At 35.5% G+C, this 22880-nt stretch overlaps 1 protein-coding gene across 1 annotated transcript in view; it reads right to left on the bottom strand.

Annotated features, from left to right (window-relative positions):
* Positions 1–22880, bottom strand: part of ADAMTS5 (ADAM metallopeptidase with thrombospondin type 1 motif 5) — a 95021-nt gene that overhangs the window by 15429 nt on the left and 56712 nt on the right. The window contains exons 4-7 of the mRNA XM_072614927.1: positions 9899–10182; positions 6979–7162; positions 6066–6241; positions 3288–3463 (exon numbers count right to left, since the gene is read on the bottom strand). Coding sequence (XP_072471028.1) covers positions 3288–3463; positions 6066–6241; positions 6979–7162; positions 9899–10182 — 820 coding nt within the window. The remainder of the gene's footprint in view (positions 1–3287; positions 3464–6065; positions 6242–6978; positions 7163–9898; positions 10183–22880) is intronic.

Below are 22880 nucleotides of genomic sequence, written 5' to 3' on the forward strand. Positions count from 1 at the left end.
TATATTTTAAAACCTCTTTTTAAAAGTTGGTTTCATCTGAACCCAGAGGCAATAAGTAACCTCATTTTGTGGCACATTTGATCATCTTATCTCACAGAACTCATGATAAACATAAGAAAAAAGACCACTATGAAGAGAATGACAGCTTATCTACTAAAATCTGTTACAGATTTTTATGACACCCAACTCCTCAAGCAAGTCAACATATACTTCGTGACTTCAATATAAAGGTGGCCATATAAGAAAAAGTAAAAAGTATGTTGCAAAATGCAGCTAAGGTTTGAGGAATGCAAAGGACCAAAAGCATAACTGCTAGTCAAAATCCTCATGTATATAAATCAAGAATAGTTTCTTCCTGAATTGAGTTGGAAAGCCCTGAAAATGGTGGGCAACAGCAATAAGACAGAAAAAGAGTCACATGAAATTGGTTATATCTTAACAGAAAAAAACACAGCTCATTATTAATGGGGGAATTATATCAAAATTAGATATCTGTGAGCAGGGAAACTCTCTACTAGTTAAAATCAATACCAAATTAGAGCTAAACACAAAGAGGAGAAGAAATTGAGAACTGAAATGGTTCTAACCTAATCTATTCAAATGCTTAAAAATGTGAAATGACAATTTGGCCAATATGCTTCATTCACTACAACAAGGAGATAGCTCTATCATTTCTAATATAGTGGCATAGTCCAATGTAAGTATTTAATATCTCTCCAATCATCTATTTACCTTTATTTTTTGTAAAGAGTGGTTTATAGTTGTATTCAAATATTTCTAGTATATCTCTTGGTAAGCAGACTCAAACATTTTACACACAGTTATTATTTTGAATGGAATTTGTTTTTCCGATTCTTTTTGCTGAGTTTGTTGGCAATATAAAGAAAGGCTAACAATTTAAGGGCATTTGTTTTATATCCTGCAACTTTGCTGAAGTTACTGTTTCAGTTAGTCTCTAGGGTTATATAAGCAAACCATTGTATCATCGACAAAAGCGATTTCTTCTCTGTCTATGCTCGTTTCTTACCTCCCCCTTTTCTTTTATTCTCTTGAAACTAAAAACCCAACAAAACTACACCGAGTTCCTGAGTATGTATGTTCCTTAACTCCCACTGTGACCCTTAGAGACAGATGGATTCAGATGAAACATATGTCTCTTTTCCCCTATTACATTTTAAAGCACTTCATTATTTAACCATTTCTATACCTATTTGACTTTCTGGGTTTTTCTTGTCTCTTGTGTTAGCATTTGAAAGTGTGTGCTCAAGTCTGGTCTTTTCATCATGAAACTTTGAGTCCTCCATCCATTAAAAGGGACAGTTTCCTATTTCACAATTTTACTATACGAATAATGTGTTCTAATAGTCATATGACCACCGAAAAGTGATTTGCCTGAGTGTGATGAAGGAGGTTGGTTGGAAGAGAGCAAGAGTTTTCCCCAATATCAGATCAGGGACTGGAGAGTTAGAAATGGTTCCATTTTTATATTTGGAGAGATATTTCATTTCCACACCACTAGATCTATTAAATTGAAGATCATCATCCATTCCCTGTAAAGAGCACTGTGAACCAGGAATAACGAAAGGGGGAAAGAGACCAAGATTTTGCAGGTTGGGTGCTTTCTGGCCAGTTGTGGAAATAACCAGTGTAGATACATTTGCTAGTAGTCTAATACATCACTTTGTAGAAAATTATATATTATATATTCTTGCTGATTAATTAACAGAGTGATTGACTACTTTTCTGTAGACTTGTAGAAAATAATACAGGAGCCAGTGGAGATTGTTAATACTATTATAGCACCTCCAATATTACCTGGATTCCCAGGCAAACCATGTCTGCACCATTGTTATACATGTAAACTAAAAGGCAATAGAGGTGCATAGTGGATGTGAGTATGTTGCAATACAGTTTTGATTTAATTTAACAAACATTTGTTAGAGCTTGTTATATATATATACAAGGAGTTTGGGGAAAGACTTGCAGCACAGTTTGGTTGGATTGTAAATTTTATGAAGGAGAATATTATAACACAAGGCTGAAAAGAATGTTGGAGTCATATTATAGAAGGTTTTAAATGCCAGGAATATAAATATATGTTTTAACCTATATGAAATTGGAAGCTACTTTCTTTTTTTGAGCAGAAGTGTGACTTATGAAGATTATTTTGGCATCTGTGGTGGAACATTCGTTTAGCATACTAACCAAGTCCAAGTGGAGTGCATCTTAATTGGTATTAAGAAAGACATATTTTATGTAAAACTTTATCTTAAATGGAGATTTGTTCAGAATATTTTTAGGAATTTCATATGAGAGCTCTAGCCTAGACCATATGCAGACGGATTTAGTGAGTCTTATTAAAAATACTTTATGTTAAAGTTGGTCATTTAGCTTCCTGTGTATATAAAAACAAGCAACAGAGTAATGAACACTGGCAGTTCTTATATAGCAATGACTCTGAAGGGCTAAAACATGGGTGACATTGATTTGTACAGTCACATTCTAAAATGAAACATCACTATTGTATACAATACATCACTTACATCGTGTGTTGTGTCAAACTACATAACTGGGCATTCCATTTTTCAAAATCTCCAATTGGATATTTTGGGAACATTTGAAATACTGTATATGGAAAAGAGTTTTGTACATATATAAAATACTTCTCCATTTGCCAGTAAAGGTAGGGAGACTATTATATAATTTCAAGGTCATACTATAACCTCCCTAATGCTATGTCTGATGTAAGATGACTAGTAATAGCAATCTTAAACCTAAGGGATATCAATTAAGAAAATATATAAAGAGTACTGCACTGGTACCTATAAGACAAAAAAAAATATCTAGAAAAGAGACTTTAGCATACTGAGTTTGGGATGGATAAGAATTTCATAAGATAAGAAAGTAATAGATTATGATCAGTAGCAATTGAGAAAATGCCCACATTGATGACATCATAGGTCCACTAAAATATCAATTTTACCATTAACTCATTTTAAATTAATAAATATTTTGATAAAAAAATGCAAAATAAAACACATCTTTAAAAAGATTGAGTTGAAAATTTTTATCAAGAAAGTGCCTTGCACATAGAACAATACTGAACCACAGAATGTTAACTGGAAGGGACCAGTCAGAGATTTAGCGCAATATGTTCATTTTAGAGATATGAGATAACTGATCTCATATAATTTATATAAGCAGTGAGTTATTATTACTACTGAATATTTGAAATGTTTTCCTAACTTAAGAATCTACTTCAGCTCTTGATGACTTGATGACATTACCTTTTTTTAGTAAATGTTCCCATGACCTTTGTACAGCTGGAATTATCTCCTCCACATACACCACACTTATCATATTGAAGCTTTGAACCAATGATGTTGTCACAACCAGTTCTTACACACTTCCCTTGAACACAGATTGAATTACTGTATGGTCTACATTCAGTTCCATCCTTCACCTAGGTAATTAAGAAAAAAATTAACTTAAAATTTCAATAAATTGGTTCATTTGTTGCACCTATAATTTCTACTTTGTAATTTTAAAAAAACTGCTTAGAAGGATGGTGTGCCATCAAAGCGTGTTGTTCCCCAAGCAATGAACTGAATGGTGGTTGGCATTTTGTTGAGTGATTCCAGGCAAACCTTTAGTTTTGTAAATCTAGAAATCTTATTTATAAAGTGATTCAAAAATCTTCACATCCCTTTCTGCATATGTAGCCCTTTCTAAAATTAATATTTTCTCTTTCATTGTGGTCACTGTGAAACCTGTTTCAGCTAGTGGTGGTGAGTATTGCTTTGTGACTAGATTGTGTATAGGGAGGCACATTAGCTAGGGAACTGCTAGCAGATGTTTAATAATTGACTGCAGCATGTTTGAACTGGCTCCAGCATATCTTTGATGCCACTAGGAAAGCTGAGATGTTAGCATACTATTATTATTAATTTAAAAATAATCATCTCAAAGTTAAAACTAACATCTCGATTTAGAAGGATGTAGCTCTTTTCTACTGAATGGTTCCAAATCTCAATGGAGATGAACAGATGGAGATATTCTTGGTCAGTATGATGAAGTAACTCAAAAGATAGACTAATTGTGATCTGACCAACAGACTCAGGAGAATTTGCTTTCAGACACGTTGGCAAGATTCATTAACCATTTATTTTCATTAGACAATGTCCATTTATTACATTTTTTCTTTGATTCATGAACTTCAGAAACTGTGTGTGTGTGTGTGTGTGTGTGTGTGTGTGTGTGTGTGTGTGTGTGTGTACAAAAAGAGACAGAGGATTTAAACATTCGATTTAAAATTGAAGAAAATTTGATAGGGGTGAACTAATTTAAGTTCTGTTAAGTTGTTTACTATTTAGAAAATAAAAACCTTTAAGACAGATTTTCATAGATATTCCCATGTCATACTTAATTATTTGGTTGTTGTTTTGGTTTGACCCTATAAGGATATGTTCCTACTCTTAGAGTAGAATCTCCTTCCTTCTAGATGAGAAACTCATCTTGAACTTAGAATCTGGAACTTAGTTGCCTAAGGACATGGAACCAGCATTTGCTTATGGGCAGATTAACGAAATTTAACTCTCTCTCCTCAGTACAAAGACGTGGAGGACTATTTGGCCTATATGTGGTCACTGCATGAGATGTTTCTGCTTAGCTGATTTTATTTTTTATGTGAGAAGATTCAATCTCAAAGGATATTTTTTCTCTAGAAATGATTATAGTATAAAGACAAAAGACAACTTAGTGTTTTAGAGGAGTAGCCTGAAGGATGAGAGGCTAAGAGGACTTGCTCATTGTCCACAGGTAATATAATATTAAAAACAAGGCTTCAACTCAGGTACAACTGATTTATCTATTTTATAATTTTGAAAATTGTAATTTTTGATCCGTAAAAAATATCTAGACCATAAAAAAATTTGATCACTATGAAGTTTAACCAAGTTTTCCTAAAAATAGAAAACGAGTATATATTTACTGTCAAACTTTTACTCATGAAGGATTTGGGGTCTTTCAGAGTAGCTGTGTTGCAATATATGTATGTGTGTGTATAATTATCACAGGAAAACATCGAAGATCCACATTATAGTTTTGTAGGAATGCCCTTCACCAACCATAGATTACAATCTATCATTTAGTCGATAAATGTTGGAATTGCCTATGGTTCATACAGCTTGACATATGCCCATGAATTTATAACTAATAAATGTTAGAATTATGGTTAAAAATCAGTTTTTCATGAATGCCCATTGCATACTCTTAACAACTACAAAAAGCTGCTTCTTAAGGGAAAGAGATAGAGAAAAAGGAGAATTAGAAGTAAAGCTCTTAATCAATAATGCTTCCCTTGAGTACAGATTGAATTACTTGTAAGGTCTGCATTTTAACTCCATCCTTCAGATTATTGAGAATACATTAATTTAGAATTTCAAGAATGAATAACTCTTTGCTTCATTTGGCATACTTGTAATTTTAGTTTTCTTGGAAAGATACCTGAAAACTGTGTAGTCAAAGCATATAATTCCTAAAAACAATGAACTGAATTATTGAGTTAAGGCAAGGCTTTAGTTTTATAAAATTAGGAATCTTGTTAGGAGATCTAAAGTCCTCGATTTTCTTTTTATATGTGTCATCCTTTTCCAAAATATAATATTCTATTTTATTTACCTAATATTTATTATATACCCAACATTATATATTTGGTAAAAGGTGTGGAGGTAAAGGTAGAGATAAAAACAAATAAAGCCCTTTTATGTTACTCATTAAGAAAACTTTTGGGAAAATATAGAACATGTAATAGCATTTATTCATAATATATAAAGGCAGAAGATTGTTTTATGTTAATTACTATGAAAATCCTTAGACAATAGGTACATGTATCTACATATTCCTTAATAAATGTGTTGTTACCTGATAATCCTAAAGAAGTATTTTGTTTGACGTTTGAAATATTTGCTACCATGATATTTGAACAGCACCCAATCACTTTTTCTCTGTCATAGAGTTTATATTGCCAAACAAATTAAACACAAATAATAATGAAATGCAATTACCTTTGGGGAAAATACTACATAGTAGCCTGTTCCTTTGGCTCGACAGGTCAGCTTGCACACATCTGCAGGCAGAACTCCTGCGTATTTGGGGACCCACTCCACAAATGTTTTGATCCCTTTTATATCTGACTGGAATCCATTTTTAGCTTCACATTGTTCCTGACGGAAGGCTTTAGCTAGAAAACAAGCATCTTCACATTCATATCTATACGTATATTTGATATAAGTGCCAACATGTTGGGAATTTCCTGTTAAGTCTTGGAAAATTTGGAGATTTTCTTTTAAGGACAAGATGTAAACATCAGTCCTGATTTTTATTTTTCTCCTCTCTAAATATTCATATACTTTACTTAGAGCTAAGAATGAGGTTGTTTTCTTCCAGAACTTGGGCTGTCATCGTCATCATCATCCCCATCATCATCGTTATCATCATCATCATAGCCATGCGGCTGAATTTTTATAACTACTAAATTATCTTTCTATACTGCTCAATTATTTGACTACTGTAGGAACCAGGAGGTGCTAGAATGGCATTCCCTAAAAGTGCCCTTCCATTCATGAGTACACATCTAGTATTATTAACAACTACCGAAAGCTGCTTCTTAAGGGAAAGAGACATAGATGAGAGAAAGAGAATTAGAGGTAAAGCTCTTAATCAATAATGCTGTCAAAAAACTTCCCTTGAGTACAGAATGAATTACTGTATGGTCTGTATTTAACTCTATACTTCACCCAGGCTATTGAGAATACATTAATTTAGAATTTCAAGAAAATTTTTCTAGTGTGATGTCATCAATACGCATAATCTCTCCAGGGGATGCAGGTCTCAGTTTCCTGTGAGATTAATCCCTGTCTGCTAATGTCTACAACTATTAAAATGAGAAGGATACAAGGCAAATGTCATGGAACATACCATATGTTGGACACGCTGTGACACTGCAGGAGCGGTAGATGGCTCTTTTCCCAGTACAGTATCGTCCATTGTTCCTAGGTGCTGGGTTATTACAATGGCGAAAAGCAAACTGAACTCCTCCCCCACATGAACGGGAACATTGGCCCCAGGAACCCCAGGAACCCCAGTTGCCATGGTTTGATGTCTGAAATGCAAAATAGAAGATGTTTTAAATGGAAATAAAAGCCTTGTTATAATCTATCATAACCTCTGGGGAGACATTTGGAAATTACTGTTTTGATTTCAGTTTTCATAGCAGTCATAGGATTTATGGCTAGATGGGAACTTAAGGGTCATCTAGTAAAACCTACCTCTACTGATAGGGAAACTGAGGCCAGCAGAGAACTAATCATATATTCAAGGTCACACAGGTAGTGAGCAACCAGGCCAGTATTCCAATAGGTTTTCAGACTTCAAGTTCTGTTTGCTTTCTACCACACCACTTCACCATGTCAAACTATGAGATGCTGCACAGACTACAGAATCCAGAATGGAAGTAGTGATTATGCACAAAGAGCTAACTAAACAGTAACTTGATCCTTTCCTAGCGCACAGGATCCAAGTGGTTTAGACTATTTAAGTGCCCAGTGAAAGGAAGGCATCATCTCATAGTACCTACAGAGCTTCCTTCTGCCTATGGGTTTTAATACTGTATTTTTTTCAAACAGAGCAGACTCAGAGCCATCTTGTTATTCTCTCCCTGAGTTGTCCCCGATTGTTTTACTATTATGATTTTTTTTTATTTCACCAGATTTTCTATCTTACAACTGTTGGTGAAGCCTGCTATTGATAATGAATATATTTTGTAGCAGGGAAATCTAAAGAATCTAATAATTAGATCCAAAAAACTGATTCATAATAATAACTTTAGGATGTGAAACATTCTAAATATATTATTTGATCCATGTAACCTTCTAAGTTGTGTGTATATATATATATATGTAGATAAATATGCATATCTATATGTCTATAACTATATATATCAATGTTTATATAATTCTTGTTCCCATTTCACAGATGAGGCAACTGTCTCAAAGATGCTAAGTTACCCATAGTCATACAACTAGAGTACACTGTCAGTGATGGGATTGGGTCCATCCATGTCTCTCCTGGTGCTAAACTCAGTGTTCTTTGCATTATATATACTATGCTACCTTTCCTTGTGAGTCACATATCCATTTATACTTACAGAATATTAGAGCTGAGTAGGACAATGAAGACATGAAGACAAAGGAATACAATGTCTGTCTATATAGAGATACATTGAAAAATTAGTCATTTCATCAACATGAATATCACCACCACTGTAACAGATCGAAGCCCCTTTATCTTTAGCATTTGTCCTGGTAGCAGATTGACTAATCTGCTAGGGATAAGCCTCTCCACCCTTAACCAGGCTGTTCTTTGAATGACTGCTGGATGTCAAATGTTGACGGCTGTTCTTATAGAATTCTAGCTCAGTAAGATGTGTTCTACTCTCATAATTTATGTATGAGATGTAGCATAAGACCAGGACTTTCATGGAGAGTCAAAAATGCAGACAAAAGTGTGAAGGCTTTCAGAAATGAAAGAGACCCCATTTAACAATTTAGGTTTTCTTTTGCCTGTAACAAAGTCTGGCAGTGTTCCAAATTCCTTTGGTTAGTGAGTTTTGTGGAAGATTTGTAACGACTATAGAAACAACCCAGAGTGTTTCTAAATACTGCTAGGAAGGGTTGTGTGACTGCCTGACAAATTCAAATAAAAACGAAAAACAAAACGTGATGCCCCTATCCTACTGTCCTGAGGATCTGAGAGTGATTAGAAGGGAGAAATAGAATGTTTTGCTCCATCCCTGCAACCAAGGGTAGTAAGTGTTGGCTTGAAATTAGCAGTTGTAGAGTTACTCTAAACTAGGAGTCTTTCACAGCCTTGGAAGTCTTATGTAAACTTATGGACTCCTAAGGATCTTTCATGGCCTACCTTCATAACAGAAAGAAATCCTTTTAGTTAAAGGTTAGTGAAAATAAAGACATTTTTTCCCCATTCAAGTTCACGCAGTCCTAGAAATCTATTTATGGACCCCCAAGGGGTTCATGAGTCACAAATTAAATAAGAACCTCTGCCCTAGACTCTGTGGTAAGGACCAATGATTACTTGGAAAAAAAAATAAACAAGGGCACCCACACTGGCACTACCATGATTTTGTAGAGTAGTATAAAAATTTAGAAAGAAAAGCACTAGATCTGAATCCTGGTCCTGTCAGACTACATCAGCTGTGCGACCCTGGGCCGGTCTCCTGTGGGCCTCAGTTTCTTAATCTGTAAAGTGATGGGGGCTAGACTAGATGGCCTCCTTCTAGCTTTAACATTCTTTGATTCTGGTCTCTTAGTGGCAGCTCTATTATGATGTGCTCAAGTGAATTTAGTTCTCTGTATCTGGCTTTTAACTGTGTGAACCAGGGCAAGCCATTTAATTTCTCAAGAGCTCAATCAATTTCTTTATTTTAAAAATTAGGAATTTTGACTTTAGGATATTTACACTCTCTTCCAATTCTAAAATTCTTTGAAATGCTAATAATATCAGAATGTTGAAGTATACACAACACAGGTTTCCATGTAATACTAAGTGTCTACCCCCATTTCCCCAGTAGTTGATTGCATTCAACAAGCATTTGCTAAGCATCTACAATGTGCAAGACACTATGCTAGGCATTATGTATATAAATGAATAACCACTTTGGTTAAAATAAGAAGTTGGAGATAGAATACAGATTTCCAAAATGAAAATGCTTTCTTCAATGAATATTTTTGAAGATTTCTTATGGCAGTCCTAAGATATGCCAAATAAATCAATTTCATATTTGAATTTCTGGATGGTGTACAATATAGAAATAATGTACCAAATAATATTTTTTCTTGGTTTTGTCGACGCACTTGCCCTGAAGGCAAATCCTTCCTTTCCCACATGGCGTCCCCTCCACAGCTGGCAGCTTCTTGGTCAGACACACCATTTGGCCCTGTCGAACAACTGCACACCACAGGCGAACACAGACATCCATGCCAGGACATACTGTGTACTCAGGCCCAAATGCCAGCTTGCATTGATGGATAGCATCATATGTCTGTCCTGGGAGCTCTTCAGGGCCCAGGATCTGCTTTCTTGGTATGTCCAGCAAACAGTTACCTGAAGGGATAATCCAGGTTTTGTTATTACTTCGTTTTAGGTTTTAAGCTAAGTTAAATTATGACCTCAAAAATAAATACACAGGAAACAGCTCAACTGAAGTATTACTATGAACCAGTTACTATATTTTGTACTTTGAAGGAGAAGCAGCCTAGAGAAAATGACTAAGAGGTGTGGCTTCTCTGAGCATGCTCTTATGTACTCAACTGCGTCAAAAAGTCACTTAATTTCTCTACACCTCAGTTTCCTTATTTATAAAATAAAGGAATTGGAGAAGAAATCTGAACTCCCCCTCTAGGTCCAAGTCTATATATTCAGGAAGGAGTACATGAATTTTAATAGGATACTTATACACAAAAGTCTTCAAGATTCAAAGGAACGAGGGAAGAGTCAATATGTGGGGGCAAAGGTAGGCATTCATTTGGAACCATCAAACTGAATGGGTACTGGGTACTGCCCACTCATAAGCCCAACCTTATTTACTCTTTCTCTTATTTCAATATCCTTTGGATTCAGCTTTTATAGGAACTTGTACTTTTTACACATTATTGCTAAAATAGCAAGGGCTTATAACCTTGGATTTGTGACTGCTGAGTTACCTTTGCTAACTCTCAACCACTAGGTGCTTTAGTTTCCCCACTTATGTAACAATGACTATTCTTACCTTCCTGAAACATTTTGAGGATTAAACAAATGTCTAATATTCAGGAGAAAGATAAAATTACTTTTCATATGGTAGATTACAACCAACCAATTAGTAAAGTGTTAGTAAACAATTATTAATGAAGTTGACAAGGTTTTCATTTAGCAATGATGAATCTGTAATAAAAATTACTAATGATCCATTTGAAAATGTCACAATTCTAACACTGTAAAGGACCTGAGAGCTTAACTAGTCAACTCCCTGATCAACGAATGAATCCCTTCTACAGGATCCCTGACACTTGATCATACAACCCCTACTTGGATTTATCCTTTGACAGGGAACTCACTACACTAGTGAGATTCACACCTATGGCAATCCAAATAGGTTAAAAACAATAATTTTCACGTTTAAATGCAGAAAAATTCAGGAATTGTTCATGTGTTGTTGGGGAAGGTGAACATCCTAGGTTTCCTGAGACAGTCATTCCATGAACTTCTTGCATCTTCTCCAGCAGCCTCCACACTGGTTGCTTTGCTGCAGAGAATATACCTCCCCCACCTCCACCTTCCATCTACAAAGGCCAAATCCCTAGTTACTATAACACACCTGAACTTATTAACATATTCCCACCCCATTAAATCCTCCCCATCCTATTGCTCAAACCTTGTCGTCTATCCCCCCTTGACCATTCCCTTATTCTCATCCCCCTCAATCCAACATTCCACTTTAAACCCCATTCCACTGTGGTTTCCTTTCTTACTCCTTCCATCTTCTTATACTCAGACCTGGTTCCTTCCTGATGACATAGCTTTTCTTTCCAGTACTGAGTTGAAGTTTCATTCACATCCCCTAATAAGGTAGGTCATAATAGGGGAGCTGGAATTCTCTTTGCTCCCTAGAGTCACTTCCAGGGTCTCCTATCACCATCATTTCTTTTTCTTTGGGGTTATTCAATCACCCAACTAGGATTCTGGTAGCTGTTATCAACCAACTTCTAGGAAACTCCTTTCTTCCTTAACGAGTCCAGTGCCTGGCTCGCAGTCTTCTCCTCTCCATGTATGTACTAGGGAACTTCAATATTGACATTCTCTCAAATATCTTAACTCCCTACTTCCTCAATTTACTCATTTTCCATTTTCCTCTGCTACTCACAGAAATGATCATACTGTCACCTACCAAGTATTTCACTACCAGGTTTATGAACCCTAAAATTCCTTTATCTGATCATAATCTGTTACTCTTTCACTTCTCCTCTGCTTTGTACCCTCTAACTGTACTTTTTGTTTTCACTGTAACCTCCAACCTATCCAGCGTCAGTTCTTTGCCAGGCTGTCTCCCTTGTGCTGGCTATATTTTCCTCCTTTCCCCATAGTGACCCTGATTCTGTCACTGACCTTGCCCTGTCAAGCCTCAACCTCAGATTATTCTCACAACCTACTGCTTAACTTCCTATTCACATGCTGCTGAATGAAAGAAAAACTGAAAAAAACAAAAAAACTATGTGGGATGGGTCCACTAAAACTTTGTTATATATTGTCAACTATGACCTCAGCAATCTTTTTACAACTCCTTTATCATTTCACTATCCCACTCATCAGAAGCTTTTCCAAATTTTTTTACCTCTCTTCAACTCTCCTTACCTCCTCTACTGTCTCAGGTAAGAATCTCACCTCATATTTGACTGAAAAAAAATGAGGTTATTTATCAAGAGCTCCATTTTCTCCCCTCCTCACCTCACATCAGTCAGATTCTTTTTGACCACTGTCTCCTTCTTCAGCCCTTTCTCTCAGGAAGAGATGGAGCTTCTTCTAGGCATGACAAACCCCTCTACTTGCACAAGGAATACCACTCCATCCCATCTTCTCCATCAGATTGACTCCTTTTCAGATAGATGACTTTAATCAGACCCATTTTTTTTTCTATTTTACTCCAATCAGTATTATTCAGTGTTACTCCATATGGGTGGTAATTATAGATATATGCTAACCTATTGATACATGTTGAGTCCATCTAGTCACCTAATGTTAGCATATGAATTACCTCTATCAACTCATATTTTACATATATTCTATTTAGAGATAATTAGATAAGAGAGGTTATTTCTGCAAATTCAATTTAAAGTACAAGCTAGAAGTACACTTGTTGTAAGGTTCACTTGCCTAACTACAAGAACGTTGACTAGGGCACCTCCACCCTTTGGTCTGTAGGAACAAGGCTATTGTGGGTGAGAAGACAGCAGGATTTCAAGCGTCTACCCTCTTTTGCTTAATTATCATTACCATGTCCAGTGTGGGATGTTTTGACTTGATATGGAAAGTTCTCCAACTTACTTTTGTACCTCTGGACCACCCTCTCCTGCCCATGTTATGAATACTTAGTCAGTGGAGGTGATCCTTGCCTTGCCCATCCTATGACCACTCATGCCGATGTATCATTTCTGGCCCTCTTGGAGGGTCAAGAGAAACTAATGAGACCCTGTATTTCACTTTGCCTCTTCTGTGTGTCTGCGTATCAAGCACTATAAAAATAAGGCCCTGGGGACAGAGAGCATTGCAGAACATGAGGAAGATATGGGGTCCTATTCATTGAAGGGAGCCAGGTCTCTTTAATAAATGGTTACTGGCTAGGAACTCTGCCTCAATTTATTCTGTTGTAAGACTGGACATTTTTGGACCCCATACTCTAAAATCTTTACCATTTCATTTACTTTCAGTATCTCTCTACTAGCTGATTCTCTACTGCCTACATATACTATCATTTCTCTCCCATCTTTTTAAAAAGAAACCTAAACAAGCAGAAAAACCTTCATTTGATCTGCTAATTTCTACTTACCTAACATCCTATAGCTCTCCTCCATTTCCCAGGTAAATTTCTTGATGAAGCCATCTACAAATGGTGCCTTCAGTCCCTTTCCTCTCACCACTCCCCAACTCTCTACTATCTGGCTTCCAGTTTCATCAGTCAACTGAAACAACTCTCTCCAATTTCTTAATTGCCAAATCTAATGATCTTTTCTTAATTTTCATCCTTCTTGAACCCTCCAATACTATCAAAGACTTTTCTGGCTAAAATCCCAGAGAAGGCAATTGATACCTCCAATTTCCTTTCTTCTTACTCCTTTCTTAACTCTCCAAAGTTTTTTGACCTGGCTTTTGATTTCATCACTCAATTGAAACTGCTCTTTCCAAAGTTACCAATGATCTTTCAATTGCCAGATCTAGTGACCTTATCTCAGAGATTCTCAACCTTTTTGACACTGCCAATCACAATCTTCTCTTTGACACTCATATCTCTAAGTTTTTGTGACACTGCTCTCTCCTGTTTTTCATACCTGCTTGACTCTTCCTTTTGTTGTATCTTTATCCATATCATACTCATTAACTGTGGGTATCAACTAAGGTTCTATCCTGGGCTCTTTTCTTCTCATATCACTTGCTGATCTCATCAGTTTCCATGGTTTCTGCTATCATCTCTAAGTATATGATTCTCAGATTTGTTTTTTCAGCCCTAACATCTCTCCTGACCTCCAGTCTCAAATCTGTAGTTCCTTACCAGATATTTCAAACTACATATGGCATAGTAAATCCACATGGTCTAAATAGAAATTATTTTTCCCCTTTATCCCTTTTTCCTAATCTATTCATCTGCAACCTACCACCATCCTTTGCAATCACCCAGGCTCACAAACAACCTAAGCATCATGCTTAATTTCTCATTTTGAAATACCGCCCCCCAAATCTAATCAATTGCCAAGTCCCGTTGTTTCTACCTTCACAACATTTCTTGTTTACTGCCCCTTGTTTCCTCTGACACAATTACAGCTCAGGTGGAGGCTTTTATCACCTCATTCCTAGAGTACTGAAACAGCCTGAGACTTTGTCTTCCTACCTCAAGTCTTTCTCCTCTCCAATGCATTCTCTACTCAGCTGTCAAACTGATCTGTCACTCCTCTATTCAATCATCCCCAATGGCTCCTTTTTTTCTCCAGGGCCCAATATAAAATCCACTGTTTGGCTTCTAAAGCCCTCCATAACCTAGCCCCTTTCTTTCTACCTTTCCAATATTCTTATTCCTTATTTTTCTCCCCACCCTCCCCTTCCAAAATACTCTGCTATCCAGTTACATTGGTCTCCCTGTTATTCCTCAAACTCCAGTCTCTTAATTCTGTACATTTGTACTGATTGTTCCCCATCGTGGGATTATCTCTCTCCTCATTTCCTCCACATAGCTTCTCTGGCTTCCTTCAGGTCTTAGCTAAATTCCCACCATCTGCAAGATCTTTACATCTTTATAAATCCCTCTTAATGCTAATGCCTTCCCTCTGTTGATTATCTTTATTTATCCTGTATATATCTTGCTTGTACAACATTATTTATATGCTGTCTCTCATTATACTATAAGACCTTTGACAGCAGAGAATTATTTTGTATTGTATTTTGTATTTAATTCATGATACATAGTAAGGAATCAATAGGTGCTTTTTGAATTGAGTTGATTTGAAATGTTTTAGCTTTATTCAAGTTTCTTCAAATCACATACCCATGTATTTATCAAACTATAATTATAGCAAAAATAAAAAATGGATATAATGAGCACAGTTCTTTAATGTACTCGGCCAAAGTGTTTGAAGTTGTTGTGTTCGTCCTTCATTCTCGAATAGGACCATGACATCACGATGATGATATGACTTGCAGTTGACTCTGATTTGAGTGAAGGAGGGCTGGGCAAGGTCACCAACCTTCCTTTCTTCTCCTGAGCCATCTGGGTCCAGTGGTCTGATATTCATTAGGACAACCGGAGATGACCCAGGATGCAATGGGAGACCCTGGCCCTTTCAGACTTAGGTCTTATCACAATCTTACTTTGAGTGAGATACACCCATTCAATGAATAGGCTTCTTTAAGTTACTCAAGGGATGGCTCCTGCAATAAAAAAAAAAAATCAAACAGAGGGGAAGACCCTCAGGGTTCTGATGGGTTGTGTTCGCGTGGCAAAGGTTCTTAAGAAATACTAAGAAAAGTATTAAAAAATGGATATGTAAAAAAAAAAAATGAAGGACTGGACTTTCTTCCAGTTCAAACTAATTCTCAAAAGTACTCTCAAAGAGGAATCATATACCAGGGCAGAGTAATCATGGCTTAATTCATAGGACAAGAGAGAGAGAAACTCTGTTATCTAGAAGTCTTGTGAGTTGACTCAACACCAGTCCACCCCGCCCCCCCATGCCTGGATTAGCCCCTAGGATACAGATTCCCAAGGCTATGGAGATTCTTCCAAGATCATCCTTATAATATTTCCCTAACCTTACAGAATATAGCAAATACTGATTCATTCCATCCAGAGAAAGAAAAAACTGCCAGACAAAAACTGGGGCAGGTGATCTGCATGAATAGATACATCATGTGTGAAAGAAAGCAAACTGAAACAAAGCTGGGGACAGTTCCCTCTGCACCTCCTCTCAGGGCTACTTAGGTCAAGGATACTGGTCAATGAGCCATGAATCTTCCAACAGAGGTAGAGGCTGAGGAAATTTTTCATTACAAATCTGGAGGTATAACCACCAAAAAGTAAGATATATGGACATAAAAAGAAAAATATAGAGTCACCAAAATTTTCAAAAGGAAGACTATTCATTAAAATTTAGAGCATGGGTAGTTAAAGTAAGACAGAAGATAAGAAAACTAGGAGGAAAGATGAGTACTAAGTCCTCAAGGAGATTATAAAGCTCACTTAACAAATAATAAAAGATTATCAGACAAAGAAAGATGAACCAATACTTCATGAAATACAAAAACCTGAATGATTTTAACAGAGCTTGGAACAACAAAAAGAAATTCCAGAATTGTTTAAAAGAGAAATGAAATCTGTAGAAGATTTTAGGAATAAGCAGATGTTAAAGAATTTATAAGCCTCAAAGCAGAAATAAAAGACTCAATTAGCAGATAAGGAAAACAAATGAGTCTACTGTGGAGAGTTCACTGAAGCAAAAGGGTAATTAATAACAGATTTGCAATACAAAAATGGTAAGGTGGAAGAAAATCTCAGAAAAGAGAAACAAAAGGCAACAATATTAAGGGAACAAATGATTTTTATACAAGCCAAATTCATTAACCTCAAAGATACGATATGCAGAGACAACTTAAGAATCATAGTTCTTCCAGAAAAAAAATGATAAATAGAAAAACCTGAACATTACACTGCATAATAAGAAATCTCCCAGAACCTCTGCATGTAGAAAGCAAAGCACCAACTGAAAGAATCCATTCATTTCCCTCAAGAAAAAAAGTACACATCCACTACTAGACACATGGTAAATTTAACAATTCTAATGAGAAATAACAAATTCTGCAAGTACCAAGTAGAAAGATCTCAATATAGAAAGGAAAGAAAATTCAAACAACCCAAGAGTTCTAAACTCACTATAATATGCAGAAGGGAGTGAAATAGCATTTTTGAAAATAAAGGAGCTCAACATGAAATCTAAAATGAGCATAGCTAGGAGAGTACTGTATAGGGTAACAGCAATATTGATTTAAGAACAATTTTGAGTGGCTAAGTCATTTTGACTATTATAACTGCCCAAATTAACTATAAAGAACCCATAAAGGAAGATGCTATATGTATTCAGGAAAGAACTGATAAATAACAGTATGTATAACATTATTTCACATATATACACACACATGTCTGTGTCTAATGGTAGCTATCTCTAGGGCGAGAGGGGGAGGGAAGAAAAAAAGGAAAAAAGAAAATTATACCATAATTTTATTATATATTTAAAAGGAATAGCAAGTTGTACATAATAGATTCACAATTTCATATGAAATCTTTTTTTATTCCATGTTATGGAAATGCTTGTTTTATTTCATAAATTAAAAATAAAATAAATTTTAAAAAATTTTTAAATGACACGTAAATCTGAGCCTATCTAACAAAGGAATAAGATGGATATTCAAGAAAGGAGAGACATTTCTGGGGGGAAAAACAACAACCCAACAATATATTTGAGCAGAATAGTCAACTTGCAAATATGTCAAATACAGATACACAATTACCAAGGAAACAATCATCAGTGGAATAAATTATGCCAAATTTATAAAGTTTTTTTAAAGAGAAAGAAAAGGATAAAATAGGAAAAAAACAAAATAGATTAAAAAGTCATATAAAAAGTACACAAGGCAATAAATTTGTAAGTGAAATTTAAAGAAATGGAGAAGTGAAAGTACAGACTAAAATGGAAACAACGGGAACTAAATCCCACCATCCCACTTCAGATGGATCGATACATCAGGTGGAAGGGACTTACAGAATGGAACGGGTACATAAATGAGAGGGAAGGTGAAGTAATGGGAGGACAGTGAAAATATGGCAACTTCTCTAGTCTCTCAATAAGAAAGGCAGCTATAGGAGAAGGGAGATCTGAAACTGACAGAATTAGAGGAAGAGTTTTTGGGAGGGGGAGTCCCATTAAGAATACTTCCATGGGGGAAAATGTGAATGCATATCATGAGAGATGGAGATTATTTGATAGGCTTTAGAGAGAGTGTTAGAGAACCCTTCATGGATGATAACCTGTCCTAGATGCACCTGGTACCCAAAAGGATGGAGGGACATGGACTCAGATATGAGATAGATGCCTTGGCCAGTGGGACAGAGAATGATCACTGGGAGGACAGGGGGTAGAAGTGGATCATTCAAATTAACAGAACAGCAAATAAAGTTCTTAATTCAATCTCAGAAGAGGAAATTGAATTAATTGTAAAAGAACCAACAAAGAAAAAAATATGGAGTCCAGGGAGATTTGCAGAAGAATTCTACCAAACATTTAAACAGTTAATAACTATATAATACTTTTAAAAAATATTCTTAAAAATTGAGAAAGATAGCATTTTAGTATATCCAGAAAGTTCATTCTGCCCTGAGGCTTTCTCAGCCTTCACCCTGACCCTGGGCTTCTCACTGCGAAATAAACTCCTCCCCTGTGGCCCTTTCCTTTGAATAGTCAGTTCTTCCCAGAACCTCCCTTTTAAGGAAAGTGACCAGGCCAGTAATGTGACCTTCGCCCTTTAGGCTTCTCTCCAGATTTTCCTGAATTGCTTTTCCTCTCCCACTCCTATTTTTCAGTTTTCTTTTATGTCTTGCCTTCCCCCATTAGAATGTAAACTCTTTAAGGGTAGAGACCTTCATCTATTTTTTTCTACTTATGCTTGTATTATCAAGGCTTAACATTCTGCCTATCACATGACAAGTGCTTAAAAAATGCTTACTGACAGACTAAAGAAAAAAATATGTAGACCAAAATCTTTAATAAACAGTGAATCAAACTTTTAAATAAAATCATGTCCAACAGATTATAGCAATTTATAAAAAATCATGTGATCAAGTTGGATTTGTACCAGAAATGCAAGAATGATTCAATATTAGGAAAATAATTGACATAAGCATACTAAAAACCAAACTATTCAAAATGACATGATTACATTAATAGAGGAAGAAAAGGCCATTGACAAAACACAACACTCCTTTATGCTAAAAATCCCACAGAGTATAGGCACTTTTTTTAATATGATAAAAAGTAGCTAACTAAAAACCAAGCAAAAAACCTAGCTTTGTGTGCATCAGGAAACACTAGAAGCTTCTCAATAAATATAGATATAATGTAGTGATTATCCCTTGTCCCACTATTATTTTTTCATACAATTCTTGAAATGCTAGCAGTAGCAATAAGAAAAGAGAAAGAAATTAAAAGTACTATCACAGGAAAAGAAAACAATATGAGGTAATATTTTCTGTTAACTTGATGTCTTACTTAGAAAATCCCAGGAAATAAAAAAAAGAATTTAGTTGATTCAATTAATAGCTTCAATAAAGTTGTAGGCTACAAAATAAATACGGAGAAATCAATAGAATTTCTACAAAGTAAGAGCAAATCCAGGAGGCAATAACAGAAAAGAAAGTCTAATTTAAAAATATTTGGGAGTAAATTATTTTCATAAATTCAATTACAAAATATTCCTGAAAGAAAGAAAGAACAACTTAAATAATGGGAAGAAAATTCAGCACTCACATAGCTCAACCATATTGGTATAATAAAAATAGCAACAATACTGAAGTTATTTTAATTTTTATACTATTATGAATACCTAATGGATACTTTACAGAGTTATACAAAATCATGATGAAATTTATTTGGAGGAAAAGATCTAGAATATCAATGAGAAAAATGAAAAAAATTAGGAAAGGGGAGTACTTCCAGACTTCAAGTAATACTATAAAACATCAGTTAACAAAACTTTTTGGTACTTGTTTTAAAAAAAGAGAAAATTAGGTCAAATAATTCACTAGACAAGGTAGAATCAGATAACACTTGATTTTAATAATTCCATGTTTAATAAATTTATAGCAAAAACTATGTAGGAAAGCACTCCCTATTTAACAAGAACTTATGGGGAAACTGGAAAGCAGTTTGGCAGAAATTAGATTCATGTCAATATATTATACCATATCCTATAATAAATTCAAAATGGTTATTTGACCTAAACATTAAAGAGCATACCATAAAAAATTAGAAGAGGAGCAGATCACAATGCTTTTCACAGCAATAAATAAGGAATGAATTCTCATCCAAACAAGAAATGAAGACAAGATAAAAGATAATTTTAAGAACATGAAACTGAAAAAAAAATTTCTGAACAAAATTAATGTAACAAGGGAAAAACAAAATAAAAATAGAAAATAAGAAGGGAAATCATTTGTTTCAAATATTTCTGATAAGACTTTTTTCTATATACAATCTATATACACAACTAATAAAAATATACATGACCAAAAGGTATTCACCTATGAAGTTATCAAAAGAAAATTTGCAAATTATTAAGTTATACCAAAGAATATGATCAGCCTACATCACAAATAACATGAGAAATATAAATCCAAGTAACCCTGAGGTTTCACATCACATCACATTCTCAAATATGACAAGATGAAAGTATGTTGTAGAGGTGCTGGAAAGACAGTCTCACTTATTCATTCTTGGTAGAGTTGTAAATTGGTAGAACTATTCTGCAAAGCAATTTGGAATTACCTAAATAAAGTGACTATAATGTCCATGCCTTCTGACCCAGAGATTGACTCCAAGAAAGTCAATGACAAAAAAAAAGCCCCCATATATACCAAATATTTATACTAGCACTTTTATGATAGAAAAAAAAACAGAAATAAATTGGATGCCCATTGACTGGGGAATGGCTAGACAAACTATGGTACATGAATAATAAAGGAATAATATTATGATATGAGAAATGATGAGCATATTTAATTAAGAGAAGCATGGGAAGAGTCCTTTCCAATAAAGTTAGTGGCAAGGCAATCAGTAAGACAAGAAAAATAAATTAATGAAGTAAAAATAAGCAGAGAAGAAACAAAAGTATCATTCTTTTTGGATGACTGCTTCCTTCATGAGTTAAGGTATGGTGGGAGTTGTGTGTGTTAACAATCCCTCTGGGCTCATGTCTCTTCTCACTTGCAGATCTCCTATAGGTGCAACAGTTTTTCTTCTCAAGGTGCTCCCAAACCTGGAAGTTCTTAAAGCAATGACACTGTGCGTGAAATGTCATAGGACTTGACTTTTTTTTTTAATCTAGCTTTTCTGGAAAGCAATTCAGTATTGTGTTTAAAAAAAGAAAAGACAGAGAGGAGAACGTCTATACCCAGAGATCTTAATGTTAGGTATAAACACTAAAAATTTAAAGAAAAAATAGACTATTCACCAAAAAAACCCCACATCATTCTATGTGGTATCTAAGAACAGAAAACAAAAGAGAGGTTCACAAAATGGAGCAGCTGAAAAAAGCACAGTTATGAATGTAATGAATTTTTATTGAGCCATAAGAAATGATGAATATGATGAACTCAGAGGAACATGGTATGATAGGGCTAACATTTGCCAACATTTCCCTGATTCAACTTCCTTCTCCACACCAACAATATGGAAGGTCAAGGTCCTTCCTCCTTTCAAAATCCCTAAAAGAAGACAAAGTTGTCCTCAGGTACATCTCTGGCTTCCTGACACAATTTCCTGATCACTAAAAGGCTTAAAAAATCCCAGTCATTTCTGAAGACTGAGTTATCATGTCTTTCACCATAGCCTAATATGATGACTAGACTTATTTCTGTATGGCAATGCGAGGTGGGGTGCAGAGAGCGAGGGGGAGACCCACCCAAACAAGCTAAACGCCACTGTAATTCTCATTGCATATCCTTGTTTTGTTGGAACATCCTTTTGTCCCAACATCAAACCTAAACTAAGAGAGTGCTAGCATTAGAGTTATCTCTAACATAAGAGAAGGTTTATACAAACTTTGTAGAGTGAAATAAGAACCCAATATACAAAATACACATGTAATACACAAAATAACCACAACAGTGTAAATGGAAAAAAACAATGAAACGGAAAATTCATTTTCCACTAGGCTGACCTTCTGACTTTATCATTGTCTCCGAAAACTCATCTTCCTGCAAGATTGAATCAACTCTGAAACTCAGTCATCCTCTTTAGTATCCCCTGGCCCTGGGGACTCTTCCCTCTGACTGGAGAAAGTAGAGAGTGGACAGCAGAGAATGCCTCCCAGATCCTCAGCTTAAGGAAACAGCTGTCTACAGTCACCTCATCCTTCCTCACTCAGCTGCAGGTCTTTATCATTTCCTGCCTGTTCTCCCCTCTCCAACCCTCACTGCCCCCCCCCCCCAAAATACTCTCTTCCCTCCTCTCTTTTTAGCTTCATTTTATATGTAGCCTTTCTTCATTAGGCTGTTCAGTCCTTGAAGGCAGAGACAAATCCCTAGCAAAAAGCACAGTGTGTGGCACGTAGTAGGTTCTTACTAAATGCTTATGGATTGTGTGATTCTAATGTTCAAGCATGGGCCTACGGAAGACATTCTAAAATGCACATCCTTCCTTTATGTTTTTTTTGGTGCCACAAAGTTGGACAATTACGGGTGTGGAATAATCTCTATACTAATGAAGCCATCAGGAAGCATTTAGTAACTGCCT

Source organism: Notamacropus eugenii, chromosome 5 (genome assembly GCF_028372415.1).
Source record: "Notamacropus eugenii isolate mMacEug1 chromosome 5, mMacEug1.pri_v2, whole genome shotgun sequence".
Taxonomy (NCBI): Eukaryota; Metazoa; Chordata; class Mammalia; order Diprotodontia; family Macropodidae; genus Notamacropus; species Notamacropus eugenii.